Here is an 11,984-nt window from a genome sequence, read left to right as displayed (position 1 = left end):
CATGCGGTTCCCAGCTGCAGTGTTGGGCTGCCGGACACAGCAGCAGCTGACCCAGCCTCTGCAATTCATAGCTGGCCCCATGTAGTGCTGGCCGGTCCAGTCCAGCTCTGAGTCCTGCTGTGTCCCACGGTCTTGGTCATGTAGCTGGGACATGGTGCCAGAGCGGCAAGCAGGGTAAGGACAGAGAAGCAGCAGAAGGGCAGCAGTGGCAGATAGAGAAGGAACTATCTGTGAGCAGGAGCACAGGGTTACACCAGTGCCCCAGTGGCAGAAGCACAGAGCCCAGTCTTGAAGGAGTGCTGGTGGGGGGGGGCTCTGCCTGCCACAGTGGGTTGTGGGCAAAACCTCCCCCTCCACACATGCCACAACCTTCCCCAGCCACCCTTCCCCCGCACACACAGCCCCCCACAAACCCTATATCCAAACACACACACACACCCCACACACCTATCCATTACCCTCACAAACCCCACACAGACACCCACACTCCACAAACCTCTACCCACCCTCCCCCAGTATACAAGGGTAAGTCTTCATTTTAAGCTATTGTGCAATCCCCTCTATGTACACTCAACAAACACATGTAAATCAAGACACAAATAATTTTTTTAAGCAAATTAATGAATGTTGTAATAAATATTTGATTTTTAGAATATGATTTGGTATTTTTCTGGTTCGGAGATGACAAACCCTTGCTGAAAGGAGTACTTCTGGTGGGCCAAGGGGAGGGTGGAAAAGGTCAGGGGCTAGGACTTCCGGTCTCAAGATTGTGACCAGGGGATGGGGCACCTGTCAAGGGACAGGACTACCCATGCGGCCCTCGATGGTTTGCCAAAACTTGGTAAGCAGCCCTCTGCCTGAAATAATTACCGCCGCCCCGGTTTAAAGTGAAGGGAGCCTGAGAGAGTCCAAAGGAGGGCCACGTGCATCATTAGAGGTCTAGAGACCAGGTCATATGGGCAGAGGCTGAAAGACTTGGGACTGTTCAGTCTGGAGACTGAAATGAAGACTCAGAGGGGACTTGGTGGCAGCCTATAAGTATATCAGGGGCATACATCATGGCCTGGAGGAGCATCTATTCACCAAGGCCCCCCAGGGGAGGACAAGAAATAATGGGCACAAACTGATTGAAGATTGCTTCAGACTAGACATAAGGAAAAACTTATTTACAAGTCGAATGCCAAGGGTTTAGAACAGGATGCCCCCAGAGGTGGTACAGTCACCCACCCTGGTGATCTTCAAAACGTGTCTTGATGCCCATCTTTCTGGGGTCATCTGACCCCAGCAGTCTTTCCTGCCTATGTGCAGGGGGGCTGGACCCAATTATCTGTAAGGTCCCTTCCATCTCCTAACAACTATGAGAGGCTGACTGAACCACAAAAGGCTATAGAACTTGTGTCCTCAAGATCATCTAAAACAAGCCATATGCACCAAAAACACATGTCAACTTATGATTGAAAACTTGTATATGAATGTGCCTGGTGCTTTACAGAGGCAACAAGGACTTATCCCTTCCCAGAGGAGTTCACAATTTAGGATGGATATGACAGGTGTGACTGCAAGGAGAAATGATGGATGGTGGAAGCCACAGAATAAAGTTATGAGGAGGCTTGTTATGCATAGTTACCACCATCTGAGCTTTAAAAAAAGAAAAGGAAAGTTAACTTAGCCCATGACCTAATACATGGACTAGCAAGCTCCTTCTGATGAGGGAAATGGGAGAAATGAGAGTGGAAAGGGCCAGGCCTGCTTACAGGTCAGCGAGGGACCTACATTTAACACGGACCCAAATGTGTTTATACGTATTGAGTTAGTCTCCACTGAACTGTAAAAGATGGAAGTTGCACACTCACTGCCAAGGTGACTCTCTAGGGCAATGTTGGAAGAGGCCTTCACAAATAAACAGAAATGAAACTCTACAGGAAAAATATTAAGAAAAACATCTTAAACACAACTCAACTTTTCTTTGCAAACAAAGTGAGTAGAAGTTTCAATCCCCCCTATTCTCATTCTTCTGGCACAAGAACCCCAAATATAACATGACAACTCATCCATCCACTTCACAACAGAAAAAAAGAAGCACAGTTCATATCAGATGTGCTGCGTCAAGCCTGCAAAGGCTCATAAATCAGCTGTCTCATTGCCCTGGTCATTTCAAACCAATGTCTGACCCTCTCGTTAGCTTGTGATTTATAACTGGACGTTACTTTTTTTTTGAATGCCAGATTTATAAACTTGACTGTGCTGGGTTTGATATAATATCCACTTTGTACACCTTGCAACACAACAGTAAATTTATTGTCTATGAACTGTTACCTTGAAAAATTACATCAATGCAAAGAGGTTTCCATTCAGGATCACAGGCAATAAATTAATTGGATGGGTTTTTTTTGGTTTGGGGGAATGATGATATTTATGAGGTCATGAGCAGCTATATAATAGGTGAAACTGCACCAGTCAGACAAGAGTTCTGTACTATAGGGGTCGACAAAGACTAACTACTTAAAACAGCAACAATGCACAGGCTGGTATTCTGCTGGCTCATTATCATCAGCCTGTCCTGTCCTCTCTCATCTCTTCCCATCAGGGACTTCAGTGAGATGTCCTATCAGCTCTCGGGTAAGTTCCTTTTGTTTTTTGTGGTCAGTATTCTAGTAAGGGACAGAGGACCAGACAGATTTTTTTTTCTCACTCAGAAGGGGCTCTTTGTATCTGGGCTCCTCAACTGTGAAAAGCAGTACAGATTTCTTCATGATGCCATAGGCACAATGGGAACCAATACTGGGTATGTGTCCTCATGGAATTGAGACACTGGGTGCATGAACCACTCTTTGCTACAGCCTTCAGGCCTGGAGCACAAGCTGTCTGTACTTTGCCATGCTGAACGTGAGCTGGCACATACAGCTTCTGTCTCAAAAACACTGAGGAGATTTGGGATTCTCTATTGGAAGTTTCCTGCCAGAATGAGCAGCTCTCTGGCTGCACTTTAAAGATTGCTGCTTGTTACAGTTACTTTTAAAGTTAAATTATCTAGAAATCTAGTTGCCACAGACATCACTCACAGAAACAATAATCAGGAGGGTACAAAAATCTGGCTTAAGACAGTAATGAGAATGGGTCTGGTAATCTCACATTTATTGCCTCCTGGGTGTTTGCAAGCACTGTGGACCCTTTTTAGCTTAGTTAGGGAAAGCACTGCTGCTTGGAAATCCAAGACTCAGGAGAGCAGGGATACCACTGGTCAGGACACAGAGGCTTCAGGACAAGGGGATGGGGGTCCAGAACTAGAAGAGAGACATTACCGCAGTCAGAGGCAGAGCAGTACTGGCTGAGCAATTTCCTGGGGCTCAGGAATCACAGAACAGGGAGTGCTACAGAACAGCACCTAAGTGATCTCACAGAACTGCCTAGGCAGAGGGGACCACAATAACCTATTCTGGATCTTAAATGCTGCTGTTCTTCTGGGCTAGAGACAAACATTCAAAAAGTCTGAGCCTGAATTGATTCCATCTTTGCAGGTTAGTCTAACCTGGCTAGGCTAAACCAGTTTGCAATGAGACAGACATTCTCTCTGGACTGAGGAAATTCAGACACATGCCTGCAGTGGCTCAGGCTAGAAGCTGGGGGTGGGGGGGTAGAGCAGCCCTCCCTTCCCTTCCATAGGGCTGAACTGAGGGGGGGGGCGTGGCCAGGCCCTGGCAGGACTTCTGATTAGGTAGGTCTGCCTGTACCATCCAAGGCTTTTCGCCCTTGGCTACTCAAGGAGCAGGAGTGTTACCAGCCCCCTGCTAGCACTAAGGCAAGGTGGAAGTCTGCAGTGCATGCACCTGTTGATGATATGGAACTTTTCAATCTCCCTCTCTGCAGCAAACTGACAGGCAAGCAAGCCAGCACAGGCTGATAACAGTGTTTATCAATGCAAAATAACAGTCTCTCTCCATTAGATCAAACTCTTCTTAGAGACACTTCTCAGCATTAGCTAGCATACCACATGCCTAGGGTCCGTGATGCTGGGGTCCGTGTTGTGGGAGATGGGAGGGAGTGGAGGATCCCTGCTTGAGCAGCGAGGGGGTGGGGGTAGGGCAGGGGAAAGACAGGCAGACCCTGCTGTGCCTGCAGTCTATACTGAGCTCCAGCCAGGGAGCAGAGGGGAAAAGCTAGTTTTGCTGTGGAGCAGAGATCCCTGCCCAACCCAGAGGGCATGCCGGGATGCTGGGGGAGTCCGGTACACTTCTCAAACCAACATTATCTGCCAGTACTGCTATAAGGAGGTGAGGAATAAATATGTTATGTCTCCTCATACAACACAAGGAGGTAAAATCCTGCCTTATGTACAGATTAATTTCTTAAACTTTCCAATGTCATCTGCAACTATCCCTTCATATAATTAATGAGAAAAAAAACAGCCTTCAGTTCTGTCAAGGAATTTCCTTTAAAACTTCATAAACAAAGTTTTCCAACAGCCAATGGGAATGAGGTGGGAAGTCTTCCAGTTGCCTGTAGTTTGCTTCTGGTACCCTTTCAAGAGCTTCAGGATTGGTTTCAGGATCACTCTCCTCTACCCCAGTGGTTCTCAAGTTTTTTTGTACCTGGACCCATCTGTAAACATCGATGGCCAGTCTCAGCCCAGTGCTTCTCACTCCCAACCCCATTGCCCCCTGCTCCCAGCCCCCCAGTATGTAGGACAGGAGGTGGGCATGTGGGACACAGGGGGCCCCAAGCAGCCCTTTGCAGGCTGGAAATCTAACAGCCTGCAAGGGAGAAGCCATAGTTTCCATGCTTTATTCTTTTAAAGGATAATCCATTTTTAAAGCTTGTTGATTCATGTTTAAAGTTTGTTCATGACCCTCTCATATATTCTTGTGACCCACTTGAGTTGTGACCTACAAGTTGAGAAATGCTGCTCTAGGGAAGGAGTGCCACCATGCGCCATCCCACACAGGCGCTGCTCACCAGGCCAGATATGGGGGGGCAGGGGCAGGTCGCATGCGCCCCCCCTTTCCCCCTCCAGCATCCAGCCGCTGGGGGTACACTGCTCCACATCCAGCTGCTGGGTGTACACTGACCCAAAAAGGTTGAAAATCCCTGCCCTAGCCCATCAGATTTTACTAATCAACCCAGATTCATTTCCCACTCTTCTGAATTTCTACTATTGTTTGCAAAGATGTAATTTGCTGCCCATCTTGACAAGATATGATTAGCTCATAAAGCATGTCATTTGCAGCAAGGCTTCTTCCTGGCAACTTGCCTGGAGAGATGAACCCAATTGTTTTAATTCTCTGTGTAAATAAAAATCAATCCCATCTGATCCCAGTGACCTATTATTTCAGGAAGATTAGTGACATCTGTCACAGTACATACTGAGAATGACAGCTATAAGGAAAATGCACCATGAAGTGTAATTATAGGTATAATTTCTTATCTTTGCAAGATTTTATTGTATTTAACATTCATAAAATGGACCAGGTTAACCAGTCTTGGACCTGAACTTCTGTCTTAATATTGTGAGGATGGGACAAAATAAGTAGTTAAAAAAATGGATGCAGGGAATACATCTTCTAGGATAAACTGAAGTTAATTCATTTTACATAGGCTACCACAAAGAAAACTAATGGAAAGTACATTTGGTTGCTAATGAACATTGATGGATTCAGTCTAGAAACCTACAAACTAGAACTTTCATATTCTATAGTCACTTTCTGAGCCAACTTGCCACCTCTCCCCACATCTCCACAATTTATTTTTCTGATTGAAAGAGAAATGTTTAACATTTCATTCAAATATGGCAGGCATTTGTAGGTAAGTCTGACACATATGCATAGTACATACAATCATTTAGCTGGCTGATATGGAGACGATGTAATTCAGCAGATATAAGAACCCATGGTAGCCAACCAGTTAACCGGCTAGTCAGTGGCACATGACCCATAACAAAGCAGGGATGACACACCTGGGCTCTGACTGCTTCCTTTCATGTCTCTTTTTCAAAAGCAGAGGATGATAATTCAAAATTAACCCTGGAGCGACTAGATGCCTTGGGGAGAGCGTCCCTGCTGCAGACCCTGCAGGGGCTCCTGGATGCACAGAACGAGGATAGCAAAACAGGTAGGACTGACCTGCCCTATTTACATGGACACACCCCAGGCGCTCAGGAATGCCCACAGTATGCAGGCTGCAGACAGGGGCCTCTGGGAGAAACCTGTTAGCAGTCATCAGGGATTGGCTACATTTTGCTGAGCAAAGCTTCGAAGTGCTCTGGTATCAAGGTCAGCTGCCAATCCCAGCAAAAGGTCCCCAGCCCCTTTGAATACCCCCCACTCACAGCAGAGAGAAATAATCTTTCCAGAGCATGGTGCCACCAATGATCACTGTCTGTGGACCACTCAAACCTCCCCAGGCAGGGACATTTCAACTCAGGGAGGATTCACTGACTACCTAGAACAGGGGTAGACAATGTTTTTTGGCCAGAGTGCCAAAAAACCCCACAATGCCTAACTTGGAAGGTGCTAGAGTGCCAACATGCCAGAAAAACAAAACGAGGGCAGGGGGTACATGGCAGGATACCTTGCTTGTGCCCCTTACCCCCCACCCAAAGCCCCGGCCTCCTAGCCCTGCTGCCCCTTGCCCCCACCCAAATCCCCTGCCCCCCAGCCCTACTTGTGCCCCTTGCCCCCCACCTAAAGCCCCTTCCCCCCAGCCCTGCTTGTGCCACCTGTCCCCACCCAAAGGCCCTACCCCCCAGCCCTGCTGCCCCTTGCCCCCCACCTCTGGCTCTGTGGCCATCAGCAGCTACCCAGAACCTAAGCCAGCTACAGCCAGGAGGCTCAAAACAGCTGCTGCCTTCCCACCCCGGCCCCCACCCCAGCTGCCTCCCAGCCCCGGCCCTGGGCTCCAGGGAGGCAGTAGATACCTGCGATGCTCCCCACTGTCCTGCCCTCACCACTGCTTCTGTAGAGCAGCATGTAGAACTGGGCACAGCAGGGCACAGTGGGGAGCGCAGAACACTGCCTGCCACTCCAAACTCCCCGCTGCCCTGGCCACACTTCCCCTGCAAGCAGGGGCAGCAATGAGGGGCACAACCCCATGTGCTGCCCACACTGCTCCCCTGCACACAGGGGAAGCGTGACTTGGGCAGTGTAGAGCTTGCAACCACAGGCAGCTTCCCTGTGCAGTCCCTCTATGCACTGCTGCTCTGGGTCTCACACGCTGTACTGCCAGCCCTGCTGCCCTCCCCTGGATCCTCCAGAGCGGTTGATTTGGCCGAAGCTTTGGAGCTGATTTGGAGATTTGGCCATAGGGTATAATGGGGAATCAATGAAATATCTATAACTTTGTTGTCTTCTGTCTGATATGGATGAAACTTGCAGGGGTGGTAGCCTCTACTAAGAGCACAAAGCCTGCTAAGTTTCAAGGATATAGGTGCAGGAGTTTGGGGGAAACAGCACCCCAAATTCTTGAAAGCACAACTCATGTCACGTGTACATGTTATGCCACAGTGGGGTGAAAACTGCAAAGGTGGTGGCCCCTGGTGAGGCCACAAAGCCAGCCAAGTTTCAAGCAGATAGGTACAGGGGTTTGAGGGAAACTGTACCTCAAGCTGTGGACTAGCAAAACTCATGACATGGGTGACACTGTGTGTGTTAAGGTGCAGCAGGGTGAAAGCTGCAGGCCTGCTAGCCCCTGCTGCAGCCACAGAGCCTGCCAGCTGTTAAGGACATCATTGCAGGGGGGTTCTGGGGCCCTGCACCCCTAGCTGCTGACAGACAAAACTTGTGACATGGGTGCTTGTGCAACTGACTATCTCTGTCTTGGTTGATTATTTCCTCTCCTTAGTGTGTGGTTTAGTAGGTGTTAATCCTTGCTCATTAACTTGTTATCTAGTAGCTTCCAGTAGCTAGCTACTGTGTATTGAGCCCTGAATGAATCATGATTGATTAGTAACACAGTAGCTTAGCAGCCAGGCCTGCAGTAGTTTCCCCCCCCCTCCCCCATGCCCCAAGACAGACACAGTTGCACAAGCACCCATGTCACGAGTTTTGCCTGTCAGCAGCTAGAGGTGCAGGGCCCCAGAACCCCTACACCTATCTCCTTGACAGCTGGCAGGCTTCATGGCCATAGCAGGGGCTAGCAAGCCTGCAGCTTTCATCCTGCTGTGCCTTAACACACACAGAGTCATTCATGTCGTAAGTTTGACTTGTCCGCAGCTTGAGGTGCATTTTCCCCCAAAGCCCTCCACCTATTTCCTTGAAACTTGGCAGGCTTTATGGCCTCACCAGGTGCTACCATCCCTGCAGTTTTGCCCCTCCCTGTGGTGTAACACATACATGTGACATGAGTTTTGCTTTCAAGAATTTGGGGTGCAGTTTCCCCCAAGCCCCTGCTCTTATCTCCTTGAAACTTGGCATACATCATGCCCTCAGCAGAGGCTACCATCCCTGCATGTTTCATCCAAATCAAACAAAAGACAACAAAGTTATAGATTTTTCATTGATTCCCCATTGTACCCTACAGCTGAATCGCTGAATCTTTTCCGAATTGATTCAGAAAGCCTAAAGCTTCCCACGATTCAATTCGGATTCATAGATTTGGCTCCGAATCATCTCCAAATCTGAATCATGATCCGAAGCTTTGCACAGCCCTACTGTTTATAGCCTCTGGGTTGCAGCCAGCTCAGGCTCTGGGGTAGCCGCTGCCAGCCATGATGCCCGAGCTGCTTGCAGCAGACCTTGCAGCCTCCCAGCCACCAGCTAGGAGCAGCCCAGCCTCCTGGCTGGAAGCACCTGCCTAGAGCTGGGGCTGGCTGCAGCCAGGAGGCTGCAAACAGCTGCTGCCTCCGAGCCCCCATGTGTGCCAAGGAAAATGGCCTCGCATGCCATGCTCAGCCCTCATGCTGGGGGTTGCCAACCCCTGACCAAGAACAAGACAATGGGGGCAAGGGAACCCTCTACTCTCTCAGTGGGCAAGTCTGAGTTGGTGGCCCCTGAAAAACTTCTCTTAAACTGCTGCAGTCTCTGCTGGGAAAGGGGTTTTTCTAGGTAAAACCAGGACTGAGTCTGGGGATGGTCACTGCACCTGACAGACAGCTCTCACATGATCTGAAAAAGCAACAGTGTTTTCAGGCATAGAAATTTACAGCTGTGGATATTGCTAAGTACAAGGGCTGTGAGGAGGGGCCCTTGGAAGTCAGACATAGTACAAAAATGCCACTCCAGAATTTGATGCATTGGAATGGCATGCCACCGCACAGACCTGCCTTGTGTCGGTGGGAACAGCTGTTAGCTGCTCCTCAAAGCCTTGATATTGCACTGCTCTGCTGAACTACATTGTTGCAGCAAAGAGCAAGTGTGTGAGGGTGGGTAGGGGGGCAGGTACAAACTCCATTTCCAAAGCAAAGAAGCAATTCATTGAATTTTATTTTTCAGGTCTCAGCTTTAACAGCTACAGCCCACAGGAAAGCATGAAAGAGGTAACTGACCAGCTATTGTCAGAGAAAGGTGCCCAGGGTTAGGCTAAAGGGAAGTGCATAATGAGAAAGCTTTTAAAGATCCACTGACCTTAAACATGGCTTAGTCCATGTAGGACAACTCCACATGCAGGTGTAGGAAGTATTGTATACAAGCAGCAGCAAGGGAGGAATTCAGCAAGATACTGACAGGAAAAAATCTTAATTTAAAAATAGTTTTTAAGACAAAGGAACCCAGAACTGGGGAAAGGCAAAACCATTTCCTCATTATTTTAGCATTTCAGCCCTCCACTGGAAAACTGCCTTCTTAAATAAGCAGGTCTGACATTAGGAGTCCTGGTCAACTCATGCCCATGTGAACATGAAGGCCCACTCAGGACCTGGTGTGTCCACATGACACTTCTTTGCCACTGCAGTTCAAGTTACCCAACCCCAAGACAACAGGTAATGCAAAAACTATCACGAACAATTACCACACCTTGCTCCTATATAAAAGAGTGATGCAGAAAGAGCAGTTAATCCTCACAGCTGAGCTATGTTTCCCTCCCTCTGAGCTAAGCACAATATAGGGTTACACAGCCCAGTAAGAGACAGCAAAGTATTTCACTGAAAGGACTTTTTCCTAGGATTTAGGCCAAGTCTTCCCCAGTCACTAAATTTGCCTTGGGCTGTTTGATCTTAGGCCCTCTATGGAAGTCATCCGCGACTTGCTCTGCTGAGTCGCCTGCTGGCCAAGGAGAGAAAACAGTACAAGAAACGTGGAAACCTCTCTGAGTGCTTCTGGAAATACTGTGTGTAACCTACACCTGCGTGTAACCTCTCTGAGCCCAGCTGCTTTATTTATACAGATGTTAACAACTATCCTGGAAATGTGTACATAGATTTACTTGACTTAAAAGGAGAACAATAAAAAAAAATGAAGCTGACTCTTAACTCCACATTCTGTGCTGTTTGGAAATGAATAAATCTTCTATGTTTTGCAAATATTTTGCGAGCAATGAGTTACTTTCTTGTGGTGATTCCAGCTCTGGCCCTCTCACCCTGTACTTGGTAACAGGGAGAAACAAACATACAGAGGGCTCAGCCTGGGAAATCAGAAGCCCCACAGGATGCCTCCCTTAAACCTTCTCAGCAGCAGGATGAGTGAATCAGCACTACACTGCACAGCCCTATGCAAGGTGTTTCCATGAATGTTCATTGTGACAAACTAATGCCAGCCAAGAGAGAGGGTGATGGTGTAAATTAACCCACAGGAGATTGTTCATTTTGCCAGGGTGCAGGAGGAATCATGAGGGAAGGGGTAGGGGGCATGTGACCCTGCTGTAATGCACATTACCAAGCACAGCAGTTATGCCCAGCAGGTGACAACTTCCCTTCCCACACCCTTCTGCTTTCACTCTCCTAAGCATGTGCCCAGAGGGCCTGGGCTCCCTGGGCCGTTTCTAGCTAAACATGAGTGTGGTGCTTATATCTGCAGAGGAAGACTACCAAACATTCATCCCTCAGACCACTACCCTTTCCTGATTATCCATGTAGGCACCAACAATACCACCAGGAATGTCACTGAGCAGATTAGAGCTGTGGCGCGCAAGCTGTGTTCTCATCGATCCTCCCCACGGAAGGCAAGGGCCTAGGCTGGAACCATCGTACATATGTCTGAGATGGTGTCAGCATGAAGGCTTTGGATTATTCAATGATGGGTAGATGGTCAAGTTCAAGGGAAGAGGATTCACTCGTCCCTTGGCTGCATCCAGATGAGCACAGACTCATCTGCGTCACCACACACTGCATATGCAGGCATTCTCCATGCTGCTACTTTGCAGCACTGGGGGTAGGGAGATAGGAGAGTTTCACCCTGGGAGATCCCAGGGTCAAAAAAACCCATGCCAAAAAAAGCAAGTTGGTGCACATGGTGCCAGTGCACGCTGCCCAAAACCGGAGTCTTCCTGGCTGGAGTCACAATCCAGCTACCAAAGAAGCTGTGGGCCCACTGTTATAACAGCTTGGGGGAACACTTTACAGAAAATGCAAAGAAACTGAAACTACTCAACAGCTATTTTGCCTCAGTCTTCACAAAAAAATTTAAGCTACAGTCAGACACCTAATAAAGGACAGGGACAAGCTGAAGGATGAGATAACAACAGAGACAATTAGAGAGCTGTTGAAGGGTCCAAATGAATTCAAGACATCCCAGGGTACTAAAGGAACTGACAGAAGAGATCTTGGAGCTCTTGGCAATAATAACTGTGAAGTCATGGAAGACAGGTAAGGTACCAGAAGACTGGAAAAGGGCCAAGGTAGTGCTTCTCTTTAAAAAAGTCAAAAAGGAGGACCTGGAGAACTATTGACCAATTAGCATCAACCCAATACCCAGGAATTTACTGGAGCATATCCTAGGGAAGTCCATTTGCAAGCATCTGGAGGAGGAAAGGCTGACCACAAGCACCCAGCAAAGATTTACTAAGAACAGATCGTTGCAAATATGATCTCCTTCTTTGACGAAGTTAACAACTTGGTTGGA

The 11,984-nt window shown here is 48.2% G+C and overlaps 1 protein-coding gene across 1 annotated transcript; it reads left to right on the top strand.

The window, feature by feature from the left end:
- The first annotated feature begins 2,516 nt into the window (after positions 1-2,516).
- Positions 2,517-10,360, top strand: UTS2 (urotensin 2). Its single transcript, XM_090024706.1, has 4 exons — positions 2,517-2,619; positions 5,995-6,105; positions 9,423-9,466; positions 10,146-10,360. The coding sequence occupies exons 1-4, from the start codon at positions 2,517-2,519 to the stop codon at positions 10,260-10,262; spliced, it is 375 nt and encodes a 124-aa protein (XP_089880832.1). The 3' UTR covers positions 10,263-10,360.
- The last annotated feature ends 1,624 nt before the right edge of the window (positions 10,361-11,984 follow it).

The sequence above is a fragment of the Crocodylus siamensis genome, chromosome 12 (genome assembly GCF_052110815.1).
Source record: "Crocodylus siamensis isolate JL-2025a chromosome 12, ASM5211081v1, whole genome shotgun sequence".
NCBI lineage: Eukaryota > Metazoa > Chordata > Crocodylia > Crocodylidae > Crocodylus > Crocodylus siamensis.
The sequence above is the reverse complement of the archived record's forward strand: the minus strand, read 5'-3'. Positions and strand labels throughout refer to the sequence as shown.

Bases quoted from the DNA above. Each gene is read 5' to 3' on its own strand.
- UTS2 (XM_090024706.1), top strand. From the start codon at position 2,517: ATGCACAGGCTGGTATTCTGCTGGCTCATTATCATCAGCCTGTCCTGT. The intron at 6,106-9,422 runs GTAGGACTGACC...TTTATTTTTCAG, and splicing joins GAACGAGGATAGCAAAACAG to GTCTCAGCTTTAACAGCTAC. The intron at 9,467-10,145 runs GTAACTGACCAG...GTTTGATCTTAG, and splicing joins CACAGGAAAGCATGAAAGAG to GCCCTCTATGGAAGTCATCC.